The sequence below is a fragment of the Prunus persica genome, chromosome G6, assembly GCF_000346465.2.
Source record: "Prunus persica cultivar Lovell chromosome G6, Prunus_persica_NCBIv2, whole genome shotgun sequence".
Lineage (NCBI taxonomy): Eukaryota > Viridiplantae > Streptophyta > Magnoliopsida > Rosales > Rosaceae > Prunus > Prunus persica.
In genome coordinates this window covers 12869614-12893735 of record NC_034014.1, presented here as the reverse complement: position 1 = coordinate 12893735, position 24122 = coordinate 12869614, and the positions used below count along the sequence as shown (strand labels likewise).

The 24122-nt window shown below is 36.0% G+C and overlaps 2 protein-coding genes across 2 annotated transcripts in view; both read right to left on the bottom strand.

Moving 5' to 3' along the window:
- The window catches only part of LOC18774440 (structural maintenance of chromosomes protein 3), a 17284-nt gene extending 7916 nt beyond the window's left edge, over positions 1-9368 (bottom strand). The window contains exons 1-15 of the mRNA XM_007208669.2: positions 9176-9368; positions 8431-8470; positions 8268-8343; positions 7416-7454; positions 7226-7293; positions 7048-7119; positions 5024-5103; positions 4839-4917; positions 4578-4695; positions 4328-4503; positions 3204-3449; positions 2959-3080; positions 2125-2269; positions 922-1094; positions 738-837 (exon numbers count right to left, since the gene is read on the bottom strand). Coding sequence (XP_007208731.2) covers positions 738-837; positions 922-1094; positions 2125-2269; positions 2959-3080; positions 3204-3449; positions 4328-4503; positions 4578-4695; positions 4839-4917; positions 5024-5103; positions 7048-7119; positions 7226-7293; positions 7416-7454; positions 8268-8343; positions 8431-8445 — 1509 coding nt within the window. The 5' untranslated portion in view covers positions 8446-8470; positions 9176-9368. The remainder of the gene's footprint in view (positions 1-737; positions 838-921; positions 1095-2124; positions 2270-2958; positions 3081-3203; positions 3450-4327; positions 4504-4577; positions 4696-4838; positions 4918-5023; positions 5104-7047; positions 7120-7225; positions 7294-7415; positions 7455-8267; positions 8344-8430; positions 8471-9175) is intronic.
- On the bottom strand, positions 11074-11961 carry LOC18771925. The gene is made up of 3 exons (XM_020565701.1): positions 11929-11961; positions 11646-11823; positions 11074-11555 (listed from the first exon to the last, which is right to left on the bottom strand). Exons 1-3 carry the CDS (start codon positions 11959-11961, stop codon positions 11074-11076), a joined length of 693 nt encoding a protein of 230 aa, XP_020421290.1.

The following is a 24122-nucleotide window of genomic DNA, read 5'->3' as shown; positions in this document are numbered from 1 at the left end:
GAGGAAGGAAGGAACTGACAAATGTCTGTATAGTGCAACATCAGCTCTAAGCAGAGGGAAACACTCAATCGTGAGGCCGCTCAATTCATTCGACTCCAATGGTGACCTCTGTTATTCTCATTTCAATATTTTGCTCACTGTTAAGTATTGTATTAGTTATATTATCTTATGCGATGTACGTCGTTCTCTTCAATCCCATTTATTTGACAGGACAATGTAGAGAGTTGATCAGATGCTCTCGTAGAAGACGAATAGTGCCGCATCAAAGGTAATCTGCTCCGATAAGAATTTTGAACAAGAAGGTTTTGATATATTTGCGGAGAGGTCATTTGTTTTAAGGATGACGGGGATAGTTTATGTTTTAACTCCCTAAACTAATTTTAATTGATCCCCCCCCCCCCCGCACCGTAACGCGTCTTAAGAATCTCTCCCCCCCCCCCCCCCCCCCTTCTCTTTCTTCCTTACAACTTTATAAGTAGTTATTTGTACTCTCTCATTACAACTTAGAACTCAGAAGGGAGCCACAATAAAAATTTGCCAAAAGCCATCAACATCATACTGTTCGTCAGCAAACAGCGCATGTAAACAAATATAGAAAAGTTATGCTGGACATACCATCCATGACATGTGTATCAAAAGACACTTTCAGAATTACTGTTACTTGGGCTCATATATCAACAAGACAACCATGTTTAGCACACCGGAAGTTACAAAAGGTCAAGAAAGCAATTACTCACACCAGGAGTCGCATGATCCAGGCTCTTTTCAGCCTTCTCAACTTCTGTTCTCAGCTTCTCAATTTCAGCAGAAAGTTCAGTTTCCTTCCTCCACAGGGACCTAAGACAAGAAGCAAAGAAAAACAATCATATTGGAATGACTATGACAAATTCATCTCAAATATTAAATACAAAAGACTCATACTTGCGCTCATCCTGCAACTTGTCCCTCTGTGACTTATGATGATTGAACCCTGCATGTGACTGAGAGATGAGAGATTCAATAGTAGCAATCTCTCTTCTTCGAGACTCAATGTAGGCATCCCGCTCGCTCAACTCAGTATTAAGCCGTTTAATTTCATCCTGAAGTTTTTGCTCCTGGAACATATAAGAGTGAGAAATAAATTAAGTAGAAATTAGGTAAAAATAATACAGTATGCAATTTAGAATAGTTTATAAATGCTGCAAATAAAGCAAAGCAACTAGAAACTTAAGCACAAGGACATAAGATGTGGAAGGAGGAATGTCAAATCACATTCCAAATCAGCAAAGTGAACCAGAAGCCACGAGGCTAAACACCCAAACAAAGCAGTCTAAACAAAGCAGAACAACAAATGATACAAGAAAACTCCCAGGCAACCATCAAACCACACAAACAACATCACAGAACCCTAAGAAACACAAAAACAAATCGGAAAAGATTAACTAAAAGTCTAAAACACAACTGCCAAAGTTCGCTGGCCTATGAAACATTTTGCCTTCCGCTAGGTGGTAATCCACATGCAGTTAATTTCCAGGATCTGGTTGTGGTGAAAATTGAGAAGAGGTTGAACGTTAGACAACAGTGTTTCTGTCCAGAGAAGGTTGGTTTTGATTTAATCAGTCTTAAGCAATGTGCCAATTACCTTTCTCTTTTCGGATTCCCAGCAAAGGTGCTAAGAAATTGGATAATAAGGGCTTTTCGTAGGAAGGTTTTGGTGACCAAAGCAAGGAGCATTTGGTTAAATGGGTTATGGGCTCATATTCTCAAGAGAATAGTGGTTCTGGGGTAGGCAACCTGGTGGTTTCAAATGCGTCTTATTCCAAAAAAAAAGTTTTGAGAAATGACGGTCAATTCAAAGTGAAACATTCGAATCCAAGAAAAGAGGATATTAATTAAATCCTTATATATAAGAATCTAAAAAAAAATATGAACAATTTAAAAAAGAAATCCTCAGCTGGAAAGTGTTTTTAATTCAGAATCATCTGAGAGGAATTTTTACAATAGCCAGGAATAGAATGCATACAGTTCTATTTCTAGTAGTTGGAATTAAACAAGACATACTAAAGCACCAGATGGAGTACTCGAACTACACCCCTGACATGACATTTAAGGTGCATTATATACTTAAAAAAGAAGCCAGCATACCTGTGCCAAATTTGAAGAAAGAACTCGCTCGAGATCATCAATTTCCTTTTGGAGCCATTTGTCACGAGCGGCTTTACTTGAAAACTGGGTGGCACGACCTTGTTTTTGATAAAGTATGCTAAGCTGCTTCTCACGTTCCATTATTCTATATGCCAAAAGAACCAATTGTGAGATAATATTCTAGCACCTCCACCAAAGACTCCTCATATGGTCCAAACATGTTCCAGTATTTGGACAGACTTGCTTTACAATTTATCTAAAAACTCATGGCATCTAGGTCTTTTCCTTGATTAATCGCAGTGTCGGTCCATAATACACTCTACTTTTGATTTGATCAAAAGAGTTCTACCAATTCCAACATTAATTTGAAATTTAATATATCAAAAATATACTTACGAAGTTGTTCCAATTTATTGATCAATACTAACCTTAGATTCTTGCCCTAGAAGAAGGAAATCCTGAGAAATGAATTTCCAAGGACTATGAAACAAATCTCACTGACAATTCTAGAATCAGACCCACTATACTGCAAACCAACCTTACTTTTGAATAACAAAGTACCACAATAAATCCTGCTTGACAGGAAATCTCCACCACCAGTAACCTAAAACAGCCCTATTCCTAAGAAATACGTTCCCAATCGCTAATCGCCTTTATAGTTTAAAATTTTCCACTAGACTAACTACTCCAGAGTAGAAAGACTAGATGAACAAATGAACTTTTTTGTACAACCTACACATGAATATTTTTCGAGAACTATTGACGTGGGATTAAACAGAACCATAACGCACTGCTATGTTGATTTTCCTAGTATCTAATATACCATATACATACCCTTTTGTGATCTCCTTTTCCTTCATGACTTGATCCTCATACAGAGGATTCATTTTCTCAAGTTCATCCATTGAATCCTGAATTTCTTTCTGCAGAGTCTGCAACTGTCTCACAGCATCTCCCTGCAAACATGTAAATGCAGCATTCATGTCTGCCATATCACTGGAAACACAAAAAAAAAAAACAAGACACGAAAAAACAAAAAAGAAAACACCCCTCTGCAGAGGACATAATTTGAATATTACTTTGGCTCCAAAGTTTCCAGATATCTTCTCCTGCAAATCTTTCACATCAAGCTCAAGCTCTGTATGCTTCTTTATTGCTTCTGTTCTTTGTTTTTCTATTGCTTCTTTCTCTTTAGATAAAGCTTGAAGCTCTTTAGTCAGATCCTTCATAATCTTGTCCAAGTCCTTGGACTTTTCATGGGCATCCAGCACGCTATTATACATCTTCGTTGACGTTTCAGAAACCTTGTTTCGAGCATCTTCTACCTGAATCAAGGCAAAATGTATATAGGTTTAGGCATAAAGGTCAGCGTTGTGCATGCGTCTTAGCACACAGGGAGAAATTTTGGACCCGAGATATATATGTACAGTTTATATTGAGGCACTTTCATTCAAATTACTTTATTACCATAAAACTGGAGCTTTTTTCCTTTTTTTATTTATTATTCAAACTTCCTAAGCAGAATAACTATCAAAACGCCATTGCCCAACTCTAAAAGATGTAGAGTGAGAATTGTCATTGAGAAACACAAACACCAGAGAGATAACCACTTGTGATTCAGACAAGCACTGGACATCAAACATATCCGCAGTTGCCAAATGCATAAATTTGTTTAGAAGAATGTACAAAGGGTGCGCGTGAATGTAATAGTTGTGGACAATTGGAAAATAAATACTTGTATGTTTACCATAACTTGAAGAGTACCATCTTTATTTTTTTTTACTAGAAACGTAGAATATATTAAAAACCCCAGCGGGGCAAAGAAGAGGATGGTAAACATACTAACGTTTGATCATATATATTTTCATCCACATTACAACTTATAAATATACAGTCATTCCACTATGTAGACTATAGTCCTTCCAATCTTTCTTGTACACAGGTCTCATAACGTGCATTTATCTCCCCATACAACAATAACAAGAAACAAGCACAAAAAAGAGTGAGGGCCTTGATCACCTTTTTCTTCTATTCTACTATCAATGCATGAAATCGCATTTGCATTCAATTCCATATGCTACCCAATTATGATCCACAAACAGAGTTTACAACAATAAACAAAAGTAAAAAACACTTATCAAGTGCAATTTAAACAAAAGTGATGCAAATCTTTTTTATGGCCTGGTGTCTAACATTGACTAACCTCTGCCAGTTTTTGGCGAGCATCCTGAAGTTCCTTGTCATAAATAGTGTATTCCAAAGATTTTCGCTGCTTGTCAAGTTGCTGATACTTTCTCAGTTCCTCTTTCTCTTCATCCAATTCCTTTAATCTCTCGTCCAAGTACTGAACAACTTGAATTATCTGCCTTCTTTTGTTTCCTGATTACCAAAGTAAAAAAGTTGTAAGAAAACATGTATAATAAACATAAACAACCAATCCTTTAAGGACTTGCCAGTTTCCTGCATAATTTTCAAACTTTCTCGACGTCTCTCCTCATACACCCGAGTGCCACCAATTTCCTTCAGTAAATCCAGCCGTTCAGAGTCTTTCATCAGTGTCAATGATGCTATCTATGAAACCGTCCACAAAATGTCAAAACAAAAAAAACAACAAAAAAGTCAATCCTCAAGCGTACTATTACTAAAACAATAGCAATGAAGTTTTTTTTTCCCAGGTAATAACAATGATGTCCAAACAACTAGAAAAATTGTACCTTTCCTTGCTGCACAACATAATAAGGATTGGAGCGAGAGAACCCAGCACTTTCCAGCAAATTCATGACCTCGGTTTTCCTGAAATGAGGGTTATATTCCATAACAGAAACCATTGAAAAGGGTTAATTAATCAAAATACGTAATAGACAGCAGATTCAGTATTTTCGCATAAATATATACTCACGTGATGTGTTTTCCATCCAAGAAATACTCATCCTTCTTCAAACCAATGGTTCTTCGCAAACGCACTTCCTCCTTATCAACCTACCAAGAAGTGTTGCAAAAGTGAAAATAAGTATAACCCATATAAGAAAGTAATCCAAATGCCTCAATTGGTGTTAAATACATGGAGAAGTAAGCTGGAACTGTGCAAAAAAATGTGTGTGTGTGTGTGTGTGTGTGTGTACTGGGACACACATAAAACAGCAACAGAAACAGAGGTCATTTGAAAACCGTAAAAGTTGGACCTAAAACCAATTGGAAACAATGGAGAGGCTCATCAATTTAAAGATCGAGATGCAATGCTTAGGATGCCCGATGTGGGAATTTAATATTCTTAACACTCCCCCTCGAGTGTGGACAAATAAGCCAAACAAGTGGTTTAATTACATGGCCACCTTTTTTTGGGAAACAAAACTTTCATTAAATATAACAGACACAAAAATAGTGAACAAGGACTCCACTGCTAAAACAAAACTAAACATGGAACCAACACATCAACACTACACTAAGAGAGAAACAGTAACACAGTAATAAGAAGAAACAGAAAAAAACCAAACAAACAAACAAAAAAGATTAGGCGTGCACTATTCAAAGCCATACTTTTACATTGACCACCTAAATCGAACCTCACATTGGTCCTCCATAAGCCACCCTGCTTAAATCCCTTTCTCCCCCAGGTACAATGATTTTATAATAGGACCCACTAAGAAAATAAAATAAAATCATTTCCTCCCCAAAATTTAAAAAAAATGGCCAAATAGTCCAGATAGTCACAAAGATGGGAGAACACACATGGTCCGTGTATTAAATGCTGTCACAAACAAACTTCATCCTCAACTTTTGTTTTCCTTTTCCACAGAAAAAAAAATATATTACTTAAATAGGAGCTTCCTAAAAAACGGAAGCCCTCCAATTAGAAAAAGTTGCAAAAGACAGTTTCCCAAAATTCTGTAGAGACCAAAGCACCCAATAAAATAACTGAAATAGAAAATAATATTAAAAAATAAATGTTGTCACAGTTTTAAGATGTTTGCGTTTTGGTCATTTGGTTGGAAGGACAATGGAGGACTTTTCACAGCTTTAAGGCTGAGGACCTACAGATGTCTGGGATCGATTTCGTTTTGCCCGTACAGCATGACATGTTTTGCCAAAAAATACCACTACTTGTTTTGGCATTACTTCACTTTCAACATGAGTCATATATCGCTAATCCAAAGATTGCTATGTATTTTAACTTCCAATACCAAAAGTTAAACCAAAAATTAACAGCCCTAATTTGACATACAGCTAAAAAGAAAAATCAAGCAGTTAAACAAATAATAATTCTATATATCCTTTTCCAAAAAACCTTGATACAATCGAGGATTTATCCACATAATAGCATCAACCAAGACTGAATCCACTTAGCAGAGACCGGAGAGTAAACCCTAGTCACTTTGTCGCTCCAAAATCTTTTGGAAAACGTGAAAATATGATTTATATTTAAAGAAAAACCATTTGTTGCAAGTGCAAGCACATTATGGTCCTCCTATCATGAGCATCTACACAACCCATGCAACAAGGGGAAGAAAAACATGATTTGGCATCACAGAAGCACATCTACTCCCACACAAAAAAATATGTCATAAGATTCAACTAATTCTGAAAGTGATGTATGTTGGGTTGAATGACCATAAGCCACACTAGAAGGCAGCATCTCTCTGTAAAGTTCCTATTTCCACAAGGCAAAAGACAAACGCATACATGTAGAGGGCAAGAGGTAAAGAGGGTGCAGGGAAGGAAGAGGGAGAAGGAGGGGTGGGGGGTGAGAGGAAACTGCAATTCTTCTCAGGAAATAAACATCAAGCATATGAAATGTTGCGAGGAAAAAAAGGGCAAAAGGCCACAAGCGAAAAACAAAAGTATTTGGTATGAAACATAATTTTATTACAAGGGAAAAATAAGTTAACAAAAACAGACTTTAAAGATGTGATCAAAAAATATTACCGGGATTCGATTGTCAGCATTATCAAAGACAATCTCCACAAACGCAGATAATACTTGGTGACCTGCCCCCTCCTGTTCAATCATGGCATATATTGCAACAAAAATTGTTCATTAAGCAAATGATTGAACACAACAGCTTGGGAACCGAAAAAAAAAAAAAGCATTTAGAGAGACATACATGGAGTAGAGCATGCCTATCCTCGCTCCGAAGGTTTTGGAAAAGGTCACTTAGTACAAACCGAATTGCTACAAAAAGAAAATGTTTCAAATCCAACAAAATGTCAAAGAACAAATGTTAACAGCTCCAGACAAAACTATCAACCAAAGGATAAAACAACTGCAACAATCATTCAGTACTTGCTACTTACCATGGAAGAAATTCGTCTTTCCCGACCCATTGGCACCAACTGCAGTAAACATCGTTGAAATATATATGGAATTTTATTAGCGAACATAATAGAGCACACCGTTACAAAAGAAGCAAAATCAGATACAGAAATATCATTGACTTTATTTCAGTGAAGAAAATCTCCAGTACATATAGACATACTTTTAGAAGAAGAAATGGAAAGGTAAAAAATGAACGAACCATACAAATTAAAATTTGCAGTATGATCTCCCTATACAAATAAGATTTGCCCACACACCTCACAAGACTCCCGGTAAGGAGAACTGAACCTCTGATCTGATATTGCTTTATTTCATAAGTTAAATAAAACCCATAATACATGACAAAATAAGGTTACTGTTTGAAATAAAACCAAATAAATAATGTGTAAAAGAAGACTTCAAACCGAGAATGGGAATGGTTGAATGAAGGAGAGGGGTAGCTTCTATTATGCAATTGAGCCATTCAAACCAAAAAAAGTGATGTAGAAGTAATAAGATGTCAAACAAGATATTCCAACTTACACCCATTGTTTAACATCACAAAATTTAAGAACCTAGATAAGATACTTAAGCACATCTTCATATAATGTCCATCACTATACTAACCAAACAAATGGAAATATGGCAAATCATTGACTTGTAATTCGATACTTTAAACCGTTTTAATTGCATTGTTCTATCCATCTTACAAAGAATATTCCAATCATCTATATAAAAAGAGAATATGATAAGCTTTTTTAACATACAAATTTCGCAAACGAAGAGAACACTACCAGTAGAAATTCAAAATAAAAATCATCAGAAGCAATTGCACGGAAAGAAATCAGTACCAACACAATTAACTTTTGGGCTGAAGGCCTCAGTAGCAACTTGTTCTCTGTAGCTCTTAAATCCTTCAATTATAACCTAATTCCAGAGCCCCAAATATCAACAAAATATTAGATAAAGCTCTAAAAGCAAGGTAAAAGCACTCCACCTATGACCAAAACTCACCTGCTTTATATACATGTTGAAATGACCAGCTCACCAACCTCTGTGAGAAAATGTAAAAGAAAAGCTATTAGAGACTGCCATATACTAATAAGGGCATTTGGTTGCCAGGATTGGACAACTCCAGGATTCCCCTCTGGCCACAGACCAGAATATTAATGAACCTAAAGCAATCATTACTGGAAACTAGAATCAATAGGGATGTTATTGCATCCAAAAGACAGACGAATCCACGCACACACGCACAAACACGCATACACTTAAAACTGCTATCCAAATTACAAAGCCTAAGTTAGAGGCTTCAAAATTAGCATTGTGGAAGTACTTGTACCGCAATCTTCAAACCCAAAAAGGCCAAACAATGCTCAGTGGAAGTAGTTTGCCACTGTCCCAAATAATTTTGCTCAAAAAGTTCAGATCCACGAGAAGACAGAAATGAGCTAGCTCGTATGCTCAAAACAACAAGAGCATTTCAATAGGGCTAAAGCACAAACATCTTGGGTCGAACCTCTATGCATATCAAATTTTGTCTTCGAGTGGAAATAGGGAGGGAGAAGAGACAAATGAGTTCTCTCTGAACTCGAACCCTAGCTATCCCCTAACTGTATATGCACCCTATGAAATTAAATTAGCTTCAATAACGAAAAACAAAAAGATAATCAAAGCTCAGAGTTAGTTCTAGGGTTTCAAACTATATTGCTTCTGAATTTAAGGCAAACATTGGAGAAGAAAGAGCGACTGGACTTACCAGTCAGAGCTGCCAATTCAATTCATGAGCTTCACAGAGAGTTGCAGAGTAGAGTGAAGTGAAGAAGCAGAGGATGACCGCAAGTACTTTGCCCTAGGCGGGGTGCACAGGTTAACCAGCGTGCGCTCACCGGTGACTTGTAGCACAGATCGACGGCAAGTGAAAGGCGGCAAAAATGAAATGGAAATTTTTTTGGAGTAGTTTTCGTTGCGAAGTAGGAAAATCGAAAATGACACGTTAGTTGTAGGCTATGGCGCTTTTTTTTTTCTTTTTCCTTTTTTTTTAAGGAAAATTCTATATGAACTCCATTATTTGCTCTTTGCACCCCATAATCTCTTTACACCCCTGAATTTTAATAAAATTTCAAATTACTCACTATATCCCATTTTTCTTCCTAAATTGCCCTCATAAACCTCATTCTCTAACTTGCTGTATAAACCTCATCCCATATCACACACCACCCATTGAAAATCCCTTTCCTTTTCAAAGACACCCCATCTGATATCAAACCCCACCTCATCCCATATCAAGCCCCACCCCATCAAAAATTCCCTCATCTTGCAGACACACCCTATCAGACTTACAACAAGCTTCACTGCACACCTCATCCCCTTTGAAACAGAGTCATCGCACGACCCATCTCTGCAATCCCCATCACACAACCCATCTTTGCAAACCTGAACCCATTGCACAACCCATCTCTGAAACAAAGCCATCACACCCCACAGCCAACCCCAAACGCCTTACCCAGTCGCACACCACCATCACCTCAGCCATCGCAAACATCCATCACCAATCTGTCAACTTTTCACAAATTCTTCGAAGAACCAAGGTTTGATTTCAATTTTGATTTCTATATTTACATTTCTAAGTGTTGATTAAGCCTAGGTTTGATTTCACTTTTAAAAAGCCAAAGTCTGATTTAAATTATTGATTTCAACTTCGTGGGTGTATGGTTCGAACTTGGTTTTATGAAACTTGATTTTCGTTTCGGTGGATTACCACCAAAATGGTTACATTGCTTCAGTGGTAGTCCACCGAATTTCAACTTGAAATTAATTTTACTTTTGGTGGGTTACCACCAAAATCATTACCTTGTTTCAGTAGTAGTCCACTGAATTTGTTTCCATTTTTTAGGAGATGCCCACCAGATCTATTTTGGTTTTTCAATGGTACTCCACTGAATATGTTTTCTTTTTTCAGTGATAGTCCACCGAATTTGTTTCCATTTTTCAGTGATCATCTACCGAATACGTTATTGAGTGTGTACTTAATATTATTTTTTTAGATATGAAGAGGACTCACAGAGGTACTACTGAGGCTTCATCATCTCGACCTAATAGACAGCGTCCCACAACCTCAACGAGGAGACAGAGAGTGGCTCTCCAAGATCACTTTGAGGATACTACAGAGGTTGAATATGTAGCTCTTACTCATGATAGTAATGTTGATACAGAGGTCGTTGATCCAAGATGTCTGTCCATGCGGGTACAAACCTATCCTTAAATGGATTTAACCAATTGTTATGTATGTATTCAAGAGCTTTTTGAAATTCACTGAACTCAGACTCAATCTGTCGTAAACAACGCCAATATTCCTCTGTTTTTGAACCAACCAAAGTATTCCAATCCTCATTAAATTGTTTCTATTGTTTGAGGGTCCCAAATAACTTCTGGCAGTATGCCAACACTCCTTTGTTAATATGTCATTTACATAATAAATGTCGTGCTTTCGGAAATATAGACGTAATAGAATTCATGAGTTCTAACTCTCGATCGGTGACAATAACACTAGGAAGATAATTATCATCCAACAAACTCCTCAATGCAATCAAAGTCCATGTGTAATTGTCTTTCTTCTCGGCATTCATATACGCATACGCAACAGAGAATGTCATATTAGTAGATGTCACCCCCACAATTTGCAATAGTGGGACAATACCTATTAGTTTTATAAGTGCAATCCATGATAAGTACATGTGAAAATGCACGCAAAATCTCAATATTAATAAGGTGTCTCCAAAACAGGTCAATTACAATATCACTAGATGTCCTATGCCACTCAATATAATTGTGTTCGGATAACTTAGTAAGCAATTGTTGCATTTGGGTTCTCCCAGCAAACTCTTTGGTTCTATTTCGAATCCTAGCATTGTATATTGTCTTCATAGTTGAAACATTCATTGCATCTCTATCCTTCAGGGTGACTAAAATATCTCTAGATTTCACCAAACTCTTAGACATGTCCACCAACAAGGCATTCTTCTCTTCAGAAAGTCGCCCCACAAATAAATGACCTTGAAGATACTCTGAAATAGGATGGTTATGTATTCCACAAACCACCTCCAACTTCCAATCATCCCCATCACCAATATTGACACCTTTTAACAAGAATGGGCATCCACATTTCTTGGTACAAGTGTCCCTAGCACATTTTTTTCATATCACTATTTGCATATCTGACCTTATACCAGTTGTCTCACTAGACTTGCAAGACTTATAGTTGCCACTCCTCTCGCAAGCAAGTATTACTCGATGTCTCCTCTTGCCCTCACCTCCATAATCAGACCTTTTAATTACAATGACAATATTATTCATTTTTCCTTGTACACGAGCCCATCTAAGTAATGCATCTCTACCATTGAATATCTACACATAAAAATTATATTATTTAAAGATAAAATTTGAAACATTAATACCACGTTAATGATACTAAAAATGATTTTAGACCAAAAAAAAATTCAAAATAATTACCGAATAAGTTGTGAATTGATCACTATGGTCCATTACACATTATGTTCCCACATTGTAGCCTTTAGTAGGGGTGTCACCTTGTTTTTGTTCCTTTAATGGGAGTAAGATCAAAATAGCTTGCATTAAATTTGTGGTCAACAATAAGTTACTAAATAAATAAATAAATTTCGGTTCATTGCTACTGAAACACAAGTAAAATTTTAGTAATAAACCACTGAACAACGTTCCATGTTACGGTGGATCTCCACCGCATATTAAGTTCATGACCGGTCAAACACAATCGAAATACGTGCAACTTTTCGGTGGCTTCCTACCGAATTTACCTATCGCGTTCGGTACTGATGTGCTGAGCGCAACCAGTGACCATCATGAAATACTAAACTTGCAAAACACCAAAAAAAACTCATACCTCATTCGAAGCCTCTCTAACTTCAACCTCACCCTTCATGAATATATACAAGATATTTTTTCACCAATATAAACGTATAAATCTCGTTAGAGTTGTAGGAACATGATGGTTTGAGAAAAAAGTCAAACTAGGGTTGCATGAACATTTATGAGTGTAGTGAGCAATTTTAATTTTAGTTTTAAATTTTTTTTGTCCTTAACGGTAATTATATACAAGGATAAAATAGGTTTTTCATGTTTAAAATTAGTATGGGTTGCAAAAAGCAAATAATGGGGTGCCAATAAAATCTCCCTAGTCAAAATTGAAAATGAAAAACAATTACCAACCTGAAAAAAAGGCTTTTCATTTGTGCAGGTGCATGCTTGTGGCTGAGGTGTTGTCAAGTTGGGTGTTGTCGAAGAAAAAATATTATAATGATTAAGACATTATTCTTTGTTTTATTATTAAGTTATGATTTCAAAACTATTGGTTTGTAATATTTTATTGTTGTTTTTATTATTAAGTTATGATTTCGAGATAAATTGGTTTCTATTATTAATTATGTTATGTGAAAACTTATTATATTTATGTTGTGATTGTTGGAAACTTAGTATTGAGTTTTATTATTAAGTTACGATTTCGAGACTATTGGTTTGTATTATTTTATTGTTGTTTTTATTATTAAGTTATAATTTCGAGATAAATTGATTTGTATTATTAATTATGTTTTGTGAAAACTTATTATATTTATGGTGTGATTGCTAAAGACTTAGTATTGATTGCTGGAGACTTATTTACTTATCCAGGGGAATCCAGCCCTTGAAACTAGTTTAGCTGAGTCATAGAAGATGCTACTAGTGCATTGTACTAGCCATAGGGGACTCAAGTAAGAAATGTGACCCAAAATGCTTCTTGTTGTAAAGTCTTGAGTGGAGCCCACACATTTGGAAATAATGAAGAACATCATGATGAAGCTTGTCTGCCATCATTCCTTTAGAGCAAACTGTACATCCATGGAATGCAATAATCTTTGCCCATAAAATAAGGCATCCTCCTCATTGTAACAGATAGAACAATAGACTCAATGAAAACATCGTATTCAATAATTTCTCTATATTCTTTTCACAATCTTTTTAGTTTTATAACACATTATTAGCACGAATTCTCTTTCAAAATACCAGCTGAAATCTCTGATGAAACCCACATATGTATCTCATGCTGACCATATTGAGCTGCTAGCTGTGCGTGAAGGCCTACGCTTGGGTTCTTCCCTTATGCTAGGCCTCTTTTAAGCCAACTCCTAAGGCAACACTTTCCCATGTTTCACGTCTCTGTGATGAGGATGCTCACCCCCTCGCTAGCTTCTCTTTGTCTTTTGGCTAGAGAACCCTCTTGTCTTGATCCAGGATGTTCTCTCCAAGGATTGCCATAAACCAGCAGCTGACCCATTAGCCCCAGCAAAGTTCTCATTCTTCATCGGAACTGAGTCGGCGGGTTAAGGGACATTGGGCTCCACTTCTGGTTCCACAACAACGGCAACTAAGGCTTTGGTGTTGAATAGAGGACCCTTGAGTTTGCTTGCGATTTGAAAACTTGGCCAGATCAAACCCACCAAACCAAAACATGATAAGCTCACTGTTTTTTCATCTTCTTCTTTTATTAATACTTTACATTATTCAATGCCATTTTCTATATATGCTGACTGTACAAACAATTTGAGTGCTAATGGCAGGTGTGAAAGCAACAAAGTTGAAGACATGCACACATGCACAATAATCACTTCAATATAATTGTCAGCCATGATTCTTTTTTTTTTATATATATATATATATGGTTGCTTCATATATTATATTAAAGCATCTTTAACTATTTTGGTCTTGATATAACATATTATGTTAAAAATGATAATATAATATACTATATTTATTTGCTTTTCTATTACTAACCATTAATAAAAATGGACCCTTGATAATACTAAACATATTATTAGTGGGAGGCCGTTAGTAATACTAACACTTTTCTTATCTTATTCAGTGGTGGTTTTATCCCCCACATTTACTTTAATACATTTACTTTAATAAAAATGGATGGTTTCACCTCCTATATTTTTAGTGGTGGTTTTATCCCCACATTTATTTTATTTACTGTGTGGTGTAGGTTCATTACCCATACAATTTATTTGATATATGGTGTAGGTTTATTACCCACAGGACAGTATTTACTTAAAAGTGTGGCGCAGGTTTATCTTCCACACAACTATCTATACTTTTATTTAAAAGTATGGAGCATAATTAGTGCTCATACAAGCACATTTACTTTATTATTGTATGGTATGGAATTAACCCTCATACAACAAGCAATTTACTTTATTATTTAAAGTATGGTGCGGGTTTATCGTCCATACTAGCAATTTATTTACCAACAATTTATTTACATGCAATTTATTTTACGGATTAATTGTGCGGTATGATGAGTTCTTACTGTATACAGATCAGAACTAGAAGTTCCTTGATCCTCATCATACAACTACATCAGGACTTGAAGATCCTTGATAATGATATTGATATGAGAGTTGGCAGTCTCTCCGGTACTATATTTGTAAACAAGTGATCGAACTTAAAAGATCCTTGATCATTGACATGTAAATAAGGACCTGGAGTTCCTTGATGATGTAACAGTACGATATTGGTTAATATGTCGTACACATGAATAATAACTGTACTGGCAAATGTACTGTACACATTAATAAATACGTATTCATGACCTGATGAATAGTACCGTATACATAAATATTAACTATTTTGGGTAAATCGTCACTATATACAAAAGGGAACCTGCAGTTTCTTAAACTCATGGGTGAGCAATTAGATGAGATGCCAGAAGTTCCTCAACACATGGACAATTATGTAAGGGCTTGAAGTCCCGAAATATGTACAGAAAATTGTAAAAATGTCCATACAATGAGAATATGTGATTTTGGCCCCAAGTTCAAAATCTAAGGGAATTGAATGTCCATACCATGAGAATATGTGATTTTGGCCTGATGTTCAAAATCTAATAGTGTTGAGAACCTGAAGTTCCAATAGTCAAATGGACAACTCTTGATGTATTATTGCAAGTTATGGTACACCACATATTTCTTTGGCATAAGAAGATGATGAATTTAATAAAGTTCGATTATGTTATAATCGACACATCAAAGAAGAAATATATTTTGTGAATTCCGGTTGTTAAGAATACACCGTGAAAATGATAATATCAAGATAAACCTCAAATGATGAATTGAGGCTCCCCACATATTTTGTTATATTATATGACATAGGCTGGAAGCCCATGGATCCAAATATATGAGAAATCTCGAACTTGAAGTTGTGGGTATATTGTAGTTAATGCTCTTCACTACTATATTGCGATATTATCGTGACTTTTACTCAATTTATATTTCATGTCCATTTGAAAAAGACAAATAAATTCTGAGGTCGTGTTTAGCCTGGACCAGAAGTTCCGGATTCACATGCATTGAAATATGTAATTTGAGAGATTTGATGTGGTTATTTGAACCTACAAGGCATAAGGTTCCAAACCGTCATTTTGAAAAGACGTAAAAACCACAAGAATTTGCGCAATTATTATAAACAGGAAAGAAGGCATACAACAGATAGATTTTTCCACCTGTAAGGAAAGGCAGGCTCTGCAAAATCTGCACAATTACATTATGTTCTGGAAGCTTCTGGAGGAAGATGACAGTGCCTCTTAAGCTTAGCCATGAGTCTCTCGTGGTCTTCCAGACTCTTTTTATTGGAAACCTGCAGCATGTCTAGCCTCCTCAGCATATCAATGGAGTACGAACTCACCAGTTTCAACAAGACATTATTTGCATCTTTAAGTTTCTTAACCTCCTGTTGAGACTCATGAAGCATTCTCTAAATAGACGAATTTTCAATTGTTAGCTCATGAACCTCGTTTACTCTAGCACGCAAACGATCAGCCATGTTAGAAACAGAAGCAACACTCTAAATTCTAGAAGCCATTGAGTCATCAATAGCCTCTTCCTCAGACTTTCCTGTTAATAGTATTTCGTCCGTAGGAGTAAGAAAATTCCTAGCTACTATGACAGTAGTCGCATCATTCATCATTACAAAATCATTAACCGTGAGATAACGATTTTAGGATACAAAGGATGGACGCCAAACTTTGGGGTCACAGTTGTTGTGGGAGCATCATTTAAATTGAAATAATTTGGGTGAGAAGAAGAGGAAGCCATTTTCAGAAGGTTTCAAGAAAAGTTTTAAGAGAAGCTGAATTTTCAGAAAATGGAGAAGTTGAGTTGAAATGCAGTTACTCCAATTAGGTCTTGCAGAGGCAATATCTATAGGCGGAAATATGGCAACGGTTTCTAGGATCCCAATATTCTCTTGGATCCCCATATTCTCTTTTTCTTTCCCAGATTCCAAAATATCACGCGGCCTCCATTAATGTATGTCGACACTTTCGGCGTTTTCAAGTATTATTTTAGTCAAAGCCGATCTTGCTTTGCGGATTTCACGGAGCTACTTTTTCAAAAGCACCCTGAGAACCTCGCAAATTTTTGTGGTTAATTTGAAATTCACCGGTTCTACCTATTCCTCTTATTTGTGTATAAATATGTTACTAACGAAATTTTATTTGCAGAAGACATCTAGTTTTCTCCATATCTAGAGAAGCAATATCCACTTGTTTTTCATATCAGTGAGCACTCGATGTGCTTGAGAAGCAAGACTATCTCTGATCATCAATTCAAAAAGCAAGACTATCCTTGATCACGTTTTGGCGATGTCGTGGAGTTATAAAGACGACCACATCCTCTAATCTCATGAAGTTCTTCTAGACTAGATGAAATGAGAGTTTGTTGTCTGCTCCCACCAGCTTCCTTCCTTGATTGCTTACCTTTATCCTGCAATCCATATCACAATTTTTGTATCTTTTATTTCTTTTTATAACTCTCTATTTATAAGGGATTTTATTTCTTTAGAACGAACATCTGAAGAAAGAATCCATGAAATGATCCTAACTCTGAGGGTTATTTGTTTTTAACATAGAGAAGAATTGTGATTTTTGCTCTTGCAGGATATAACTAGATCGTCAAGCATTACATTGTATTTGCTGAGCCGATACGAACTTGGAAGATATTTGAGCAAAGTCTCTCCCACCTAAGGATGTAAGCGATACTTATGTTATTTCATACTTGTACTCTTATTTTGATATAACAACATCCTTAAAGGTAATGATACACTGCATAGATTAAAATCCCATAAGAACAGAATATGAGTATAACAGTGATCAATATGATGCACGCCTGTTGTGTAGTAAATGATGTGGATTGAAGTCCCAGAAGAACAATCCTTTAACATGTCAATATTGATACGGTGCACGCCTAATGCATAGCAAATTATGTGGGTTAAAGTCCCAGAAATTAATTGACATGTATGTATTAATCTGTGACATACCTGCAGCATGACAGATATATGGGTTCTAAATGTTCTAAATGTTCCAACTCCCTAAATGGAGATTATCCACGCTCTATTGTAAAATAACGCTCCATTGGAGGTTATGAACCATATTCTCACATAATTCATCTTATAAGAGATGCCTGTCTAGAAAGAGACATTAAAAGCCCCCTGAAGTGGCTTGGGTACCCAAAAGCAAATAAATTCTTATAATTGATGCATGCGCATGCACATGAAAATGGTGGGATCATGAATTGATGAATGACAATTTTTTATTTTAGAGTAGCTACTCAAATCATTAATGGGCTGTGTTGATTGGAACCGCGTTCAATTATTAAATGTCGACAATATCATTGGCCAAAATGGAATGAGGCAATTCCATTACAGATGAGAATGAACGTGAAAGAACAAACCCATAGTACGAACCCCAAAAGATGTTAATACTGAAAGTTATACTTGGGTGTTCATAATAAAAGGGAATATACCCACTTTCTATGACACAATGTTTCTGACAGAAACAAGGAATGTTGGGCTTCTCCATATATTACAGATTCAATTGTGCCCTCTTACTGCACATTTACGGAGACCAACATGTTATCTTTAAGGCTTATTAGATGCACAGAGCATATCCCCAGAAGCGATTCCCTAAAGATGTATAAATAGCTAGGTTAAAGCTATATAATGTGTCATAAAGTATAATCCCTTAAATAAAATCATTGAATGATTGAAATTGCATGAAGCAAGTCCCTGAAGGACACGTGCCTGAAGCACAAAATCTGTACTCAATACTAATATGCATAAATTTCTTTAGTGAGTACATTGATTATAATATGTTTGCAACATATTAAAACTCCTGAAAAGTTTAAGAAATATTTGTCTCGGCCTGTAGATCGAGTGTTATGCCAACGAGATTTTTGCTTATACTAAGAAAGTATTGAAGCATTTTTATGTGGGTTATCCGTTGAGCACTTAAAAAATGTTCCGGAAGTATATTGGACCAGATATTATATTTTTCCGATAGAGCTCAGCTTCATCACCACCACTTTGGATGATGTGAGGCATATTTGATGCTATCTCCACATAACACCATATACGGGTATATTTTTTTCAAGTAAACTTACAAATAGCCCTGATTTTGTGGGATACGCAGACTCTGGAAATTTCTATGGTCGCTTACTGGAAAAAGCTAGTCATGAAGATTTCAGGGGGAGTATCTAACAATATTACAAGATTGACTCATAGAAGCAGTGTCAACTATTATATTCAGAAAGATGATCAATAGTATGGCTTAAGGATATTTTGCCAAGCATCAGGGGGAGCGTGCTGTCAATAAAGACCTTCACACTATACTCTTTTTCCTTCGTCCAAGTTTGTATCCCACTAGGTTTTTCCTGCCAAGGTTTTAACGAGGCAGTGTCGTACGCGTGTCAATATACACAATTTTATGTTATACATGGTTATGTACTCTTTTTCCTTTCGACCAGTTTTTGTCTCACTGAGTTTTTACTAGTAAGGTTTTTAACGAGGCATATTCCATATATGGTGGTCTCCAAGGGAGAGTGTTGTAAGTCTTGAATGGAGCCCACACATTTGGAAATAATGAAGAACATCATGATGAAGCTTGTTTGCCATCATTCCTTGAGAGCAAACTGTACATCCACGGAAGGCAATAATCTTTGCCTATAAAATAAGGCACCCTCCTCATTGTAATAGATAGAACAACAGACTCAATGAAAACATCAGATTCTATAATTTCTCTATATTCTCACAACAATCTCTTTAGTTTTATAACACTTTTTGTTTTTTTACAAAGGAGTTCCAATGGTCGACGAAGTTGAGGAAATAGGCTAGATAACGTAAAGCTTATCTCCTTCATGAGGCAAGGGATTGCTGCTTCCACAGCTGTCTCCACTCGGTCAAATGCGTCATGCCTTGAATGAAGATGAATAGAGACTCATTGGGACATCAGCCAACAACTCGCTTCTCTCACCTGTCAGACCTATTTATGTACTTTTCTTTCCATCTTATGAACTATGGTTCGACTCCTGTAAGGGAGTCTCACTTCCCATTCTATTCTAAGTCTCCAGCAATCAACACTGAGTCTCCAGCAATCACAACATAAATATAATAAGTTTTCAAATAATATAATTAATAACACAAACCAATTTGTCTTGAAATCATAACTTCAATTGGGCACTGTTTTTCCCGAAGCTATCACATTAATTGATAGAGGCGGTTCAACCTGAAAGAGGAAAACTAAACAAATAAGTGAGTTATCTGACTATCTCTTTTTGTTCTAGAACCCTTTTTGTCTCCCTCTGACAACTGTTGAATAGTGAAAGCTCTCCATCTATTTAAACTCTCATTCTCTCCCGATTTCAACATTCTCAACTTGCCTCAAATACAACAAAAACCTTCTCTCATCTTATCTCCACTTCTTTACTTAGCTTCTCCCCCCTATGGATCAAAATATTCCTTATCTTGATCAATTATTAGGCACTGTTTTTCCAAAACCTATCACATTAGAGATGGTTTAACCCAAAAGAGATAAACTAAACAAATATGCTAAGTGGGTTACCTAACTATCTCTTTTTATTCTAGAAACCTTTTTTGTTTCCCTCCAACAACTGTTGGACAGTGAAAGCTCTCCATCTATTTAAACTCTCATTCCCTCCCGATTTCAACATTCTCAACTTACCTCACATACAACAATTGTAGCTTTGCAAAAGCCATCCACTCTTCACTAGAAACAAATTAACCCACCTCTACAACTCACCCTCTATATAAACTTTTATTCCCTCACACTCCCAATCTCAACTTTTCTTTACTCAGTTCTCATATCTTCTTTTTACCTCCATACAACTCTCAGCTTCTCATATCTTCTTCTTACCTCCATACAACAAAATATTCCAGTTTTCTTTACTTAGCTTTTCATCTCTTCTTCACTGCTTCTCCCTCAATAGAATCAAATATTCCACACTTTCATTAAATATTGGGCACCACTTTTGTAGAACCTCAGATGTTAATTGATAGGCGTGGTCTAAAAGATTCAGGATTAGCAAGGTTAAGAAACATCTACACACCTTGGCAAAACGTCACAAAAGCCTGTAACAAGCTTGTGCTCACAAGAGAAGAAGGGCATGATATGAAACCGGTTGAGAGTAAGAAAAAATCAAATGGTTCCTCATCAAGGAATCCAGAGCCCAATCCTTTTCAAGAAGCTACTCAAGCCTTCGCCCAGACTCACATGAGATTTACATAAGTCATAAGGTTCTTTATAACAGGACATGAACTTCCCCCCATTGTATGGAACGCTTGTGATGTTGATAATTTGATGCTGATGTGGTCCATGTATCAAGATGAGCGCTTACAAATTTTGGCGGGGCTGGCACATGAGTTTGAATGGATAAACAAAGTGGTATACACCAAGCAGAAATTCTTGGCGACAACAAAGGAGGAGTTGGCGTCACATAGGTTCATGGTCGAAGTATTGAAAGACAAAAACATCAAAGGGTTCAGCAATAAAGACAAAGCCAAAATTTATAAGCACCCATCCATATACATGGACCACAGCTTCACCAGCAGAATCTCTTGGTCGAGCAGGATCTCAAGGTCGAAGAGTTAAAAGACAAAGACAGAAAATTGTTAGTAATAAAAAAAGATAGTTAGGTAGTTGCTTTGCATATTTGTTTTAGTTTTTCTTTATTTGGACAACAACTGAAAAAAAAGGTTGTTTTTGTTTTTCAAGTGCATGCGTGGCCGAGGTGGTGGAAGAAAAATATATTATAGTAATTAAGACATTATTCTTTGATTTATTATTAAATTATCATTTCAAGACTATTGGTTTGTAATATTTTATTTTTGCTTTTATTTTTAAGCTATGATTTCTAGACAAACTGCTTTGTATTATTAATTAGGTTGTGTAAAAACTTAATGTATTTATGTTGTGATTGCGGGACATTTACTATTACTTAAGACTCATATTTGTTGGAGTATACACCAAAAATATTGGATGCATACAGGTGGGGGTGTCTCTGAGTTGTGAGCCGAATTTCATCGAAATGTTACCTAGGCCTAGCTGAGTAAAAAAGTGAAGAAGAGACTCACTTATTTGGTTAGTTTTCCTCTTTTGGGTTGGACCGCCTCTATCAATTAATGTGACAGGTTCAGGAAAAACAGTGCCCAATTATTGATCAACATGTGGAATATTTTGATCCATAGTGAGAAGTTGAGTAAAACAGTGAAGAAAAGATGAGATAAAGTTTTTGTTGTATGTGAGGTTAGTTAATAGTGTTGAAATCGGTGGAGAATGAGAGTTTAAATAGATGAAGAGCTTTCATTGTCGAACAGTTGTCGGAGGGAGACAAAAAAGGGTTCTAGAGCAAAAAGAGATAGTCAGGTAACTCACTTAGCATGTTTGTTTATTTTTCTCTTTCGTGTTGGACTGCCACTATCAATTAATGTGACAGGTTCGGAAAAAAATGGTCTAATTATAGATCAAGATATAGAATATTTTGATCAATAGAGGGAGAAGCTGAGTAAAAAGATGAAGAAAAAATGAGATAAGGTTTTTGTTATATGTGAGGTAAGTTGAAAGTGTTGAAATCGGGAGGGAATGAGAGTTTAAATAGATGGAGAGCTTTCACTGTCAAACAGTTGTCGGAGGGAGACAAAAAAGGGTTCTAAAACAAAAGGAGATAGTCAAGTAACTCACTTATTTGTTTAGTTTTCTTCTTTTTGGTTGGTTCGCCTTTATCAATTAATGTGACATGTTCGGGAAAAACAATGCTCAATTGATCAATATATTAAATATTTTGATCCATAGAAGGAGAAGTTGAGTAAAAAAGTGAAGAAAAGATGAGAGAAGGTTTTTGTTGTATATAAGGTAAGTTGAGAGTGTTGAAATCGGGAGGGAATGAAATTTTAAGTAGATGGAGAACTTTCACTGTCCAACAATTGTCAGAGGGAGACAAAAAATGGTTCAAGAACAAAAATTGATAGTCATGTAACTTACTTATTTGTTTAGTTTTCCTTTTTCGGGTTGGACCACCTCTATCAATTAATGTGATAGGTTCGGAAAAAACAGTGCCCGATTATTGATCAAGATATGAAATATTTTAATCCATAAGGGGTGAAGTTGAGTAAGAAAAGTGAAGAAAAGATGAGAGAAGTTTGAGGTAAGTTGATAGGGTTAAAATCGGGAGGGAATGAGAGTTTAAATTAGGGGTGGGCACGGTTCGGTTTGGACCGGTTTTTGCCTCAAATTAGAACCGATCCGATATTATTCATCCGGTTTGGTTCGGTTCGGTTTTAATAAAAAAAATTTCAAAAACTGTCCGGTTCGGTTTGAACCGGTTTCGGTCCGGTTTCGGTTCAGGTTCGGTTTTGAACCGGATTATAAAAATTATTTTTTTAAATTGTTTTTAATATATTTCTCAACTAAAATATTATTTTTTTACTTGAAAATTAACAAATTATTCAATTTCATATAAAAAATAAATATTAAATTGAGAAAAGAGAGATATTTTGACATTGAACTTGGATAAATATTAGGTTTTTTTTAGTGAAATTAAAAATATAGCATTAAATATAAATATATATTGAAATTATATATTTTTTTAGTTTCACCGATTTGGTTCGGCCCGGTTCGGTTTTTGAAGACATGGAACCGGATCCGGAACCGTTCCAAACCGGTTCGGTTCGATTTTTGACCGGTTTTTGACTTTTTGGTCAACTCGGTTTTTTTCTGGTTTGGTTCGGTGCGGTTCGGCTCGAATTTCTGGTTCACCGGTTTGAGTGCCCACCCCTAGTTTAAATAAATGGAGGGCTTTCACTGTCCAACAGTTATCGGAGGGAGACAAAAAAGGGTTATAGAACAAAAAGTGATAGTCAAGTAACTCACTTATTTTTTTAGTTTTCCTCTTTCTGGTTGGACCGCCTCTATCAATTAATGTGACAGGTTCGGAAAAAATAGTGCCCAATTATTGATCAAGTTATGGAATATTTTGATCCATGGGAGGAGAAAATGAGTAAAAAAGTGAAGAATAGATAAGAGAAAGTTTTTGTTGTATGTGAGGTAAGTTGAGGTGTTGAAATAGGGAGGGAATGGGAGTTTGAATCGATGGAGAGCTTTCACTATCCAACAGTTGTCGGAGGGTGACAACAAAGGGTTCTAGAACAAAAAGAGATAGTTAGGTAACTCGCTTAGCATATCTGTTTAGTTTTCCTCTTTCGGGTTAGACCATCTCTATCAGTTAATGTGACAAGTTCTGGAAAAACTGTGGCCAATAATTGATCAAAATATGGAATATTTTAATCCA